At 39.0% G+C, this 2,100-nt stretch overlaps 1 protein-coding gene across 1 annotated transcript in view; it reads right to left on the bottom strand.

Moving 5' to 3' along the window:
• TNKS (tankyrase) overlaps positions 1-2,100 on the bottom strand; it is a 192,203-nt gene that overhangs the window by 9,196 nt on the left and 180,907 nt on the right. The window contains exon 26 of the mRNA XM_011371784.2: positions 866-1,022. Coding sequence (XP_011370086.1) covers positions 866-1,022 — 157 coding nt within the window. The remainder of the gene's footprint in view (positions 1-865; positions 1,023-2,100) is intronic.

The following is a 2,100-nucleotide window of genomic DNA, read 5'->3' as shown; positions in this document are numbered from 1 at the left end:
TGATGGTTAGACTGACTTATGCTGGGCAGTGGCAGTAAGGCTCAGCTCCCAGTTACGGTCACGAGCGTAAACAACCGATACTCCACAGTGAACTGTGCACCAGGGTTTTTGGGATATTGCGTTTTTGCACCCCATCACATCCACAAAACACTCATCTGGGTGCCAGTGTAATTTCAGCTGTGTATGTTAATGGTATGTACCTATGCAACCATTTGGTTTCTCACTTTCAGTACAGTGTTCAATAAGTTACATGACACATTCAATACTTTATTATAAACCAGGATTTATGCTAGATGATTTTGCTAATGTTAAGTGTTCTGAGCATGTTTAAGACAGGCTAGGCTAAGCTGTGATGTTCGGTAGGTTAGATGTATTAAATGTATTTTCGACTTATGAAATTTCCAATTTATGATGGGTTTAATGGGACGTTACCACCCTCTAAGTTGAGGAGCACCTGTAAGAGATTCAACTCATGTGACCAACCAGTGACAAATACATCCATGAAGATCCATTCAATAGGAGCTGCTCTTAGCTCTCAACTGCCATGCTGGGCAGGAAGGATACAAAACATTAATTTAGAATAGCAGGCCTGAAGGACAGCATGAGACTCCACGCTTTTATTTCTCAGTCACCCTCATGTTCATACTGCGTTACTTGGCTGACAGAAAACTGATGGATTCTGTGTGTGAAGTGGATGTCAAATAATTTTGATATCTTCATTTTGAACTAAAGCAACCAATGGTTTCAGACTATGTGGTATAGATACTTTACTAAATAGTTTTCTTTAACTTTTATGTGGTCTCCATATTCTGTATTAACATGTTTAGTAACTTTGTTATGCTCATCTGATGAGGAAGTAACATACCTGTTCTCCTCTGTAGATGACATATTCAGCATATGCCAGCCCATTCACACTTGGTCTCCCAATAACTGAGTGATGTCCCGGAGGGGCATGAGCCATTTTCATGGTGCTGAATTGCAGAAAGGATTTTCCTAGGGTCACTCTACAGAAAAGCATTTGTCTAAAAAAAAGAGGAAAGCAATGCTGTGAGGGACACTTTAAATCTTGGACTGATATAACTGTTAGGTTCTTTGATTTAAAAAATATTTAATACAAGGTGAGCTCATTTAAATGTCATTTTCATATTTATGAATAGAAATGGGATGAGATTTGATATATTGCTTTACTATAAACAGTAGGTTCAACAGTTATACTTAAAGTTTCAAGTAGTTTTGGTGTGGTTTAGGAATCAATCACAATAGCTATCCGGGCAAGTTTTGACGGATGAAGAAAGAACACTAAAAACTGAGTTCTTGTACAGGATAGAAATGAAGTGAAGAAAATGAGCAAATGGCAGCAGCTCCTATGATATTATGATTCGGATTTATTCATTAAGAAGGAGTAAAAATTGGGATAAGATAAATAATAAGTAGATCATATACAGCAATACTTGCTTAAATTTATGAGTGGAAATTATACTACCTGGGTAAAATATGAATAGGGCAGATGTTAAATATTATAGAGAAGAAAGGTTGATAGGAAAGAAAGTATATTATAAAGAAAGTTTGCCAACCCTTAATATAAATAATAAACATTCTAACTAAACAGTAAGATTAGTCACACTGTTGAATGTAAACAGTTATTATTCACACAGTTTCAGTATGGAATTTGATCCTTGCATTGTGACTAGTCAGAGATATTATTTTGAACCAATTAAAAATTATGCCACACCCAGTGTAAATAGGTCCTGCTTGAGCTGGCTTTTTTAGTGTGATCTATCCTTTGAGATGCTGGCTCAACTGCATTCTTCTGTTGGTCCCCGAGGTAAGGGTTTTTTGATCTACATAAGAGGGAGCTTTTTGAGCTCCATCCCCTCATTGTGGCAGCACTATAGTATCAATGACCTCTGCCCATTCAGCTGACTGAGACCACTGTCATGGCCGGTTCAGGTCCATCTGCCACAAAAAGACCGACAGTACAGGCCTCATCTCCTGCCTTCTGCTTCTTGCCCCAGGGCTTCTCTGTTGTTGCTGGAGGCAGGAGAAGCAGCAGGATCTGCCCAGCAGCCCCTGAGGCTGCAGGCTGCGATGGGCAGGTGG

Source organism: Pteropus vampyrus, unplaced genomic scaffold (assembly GCF_000151845.1).
Source record: "Pteropus vampyrus isolate Shadow unplaced genomic scaffold, Pvam_2.0 Scaffold8, whole genome shotgun sequence".
Taxonomy (NCBI): domain Eukaryota; kingdom Metazoa; phylum Chordata; class Mammalia; order Chiroptera; family Pteropodidae; genus Pteropus; species Pteropus vampyrus.
Note: the sequence above shows the minus strand (reverse complement) of the source record. Positions and strands in the feature narration are given on the sequence as shown.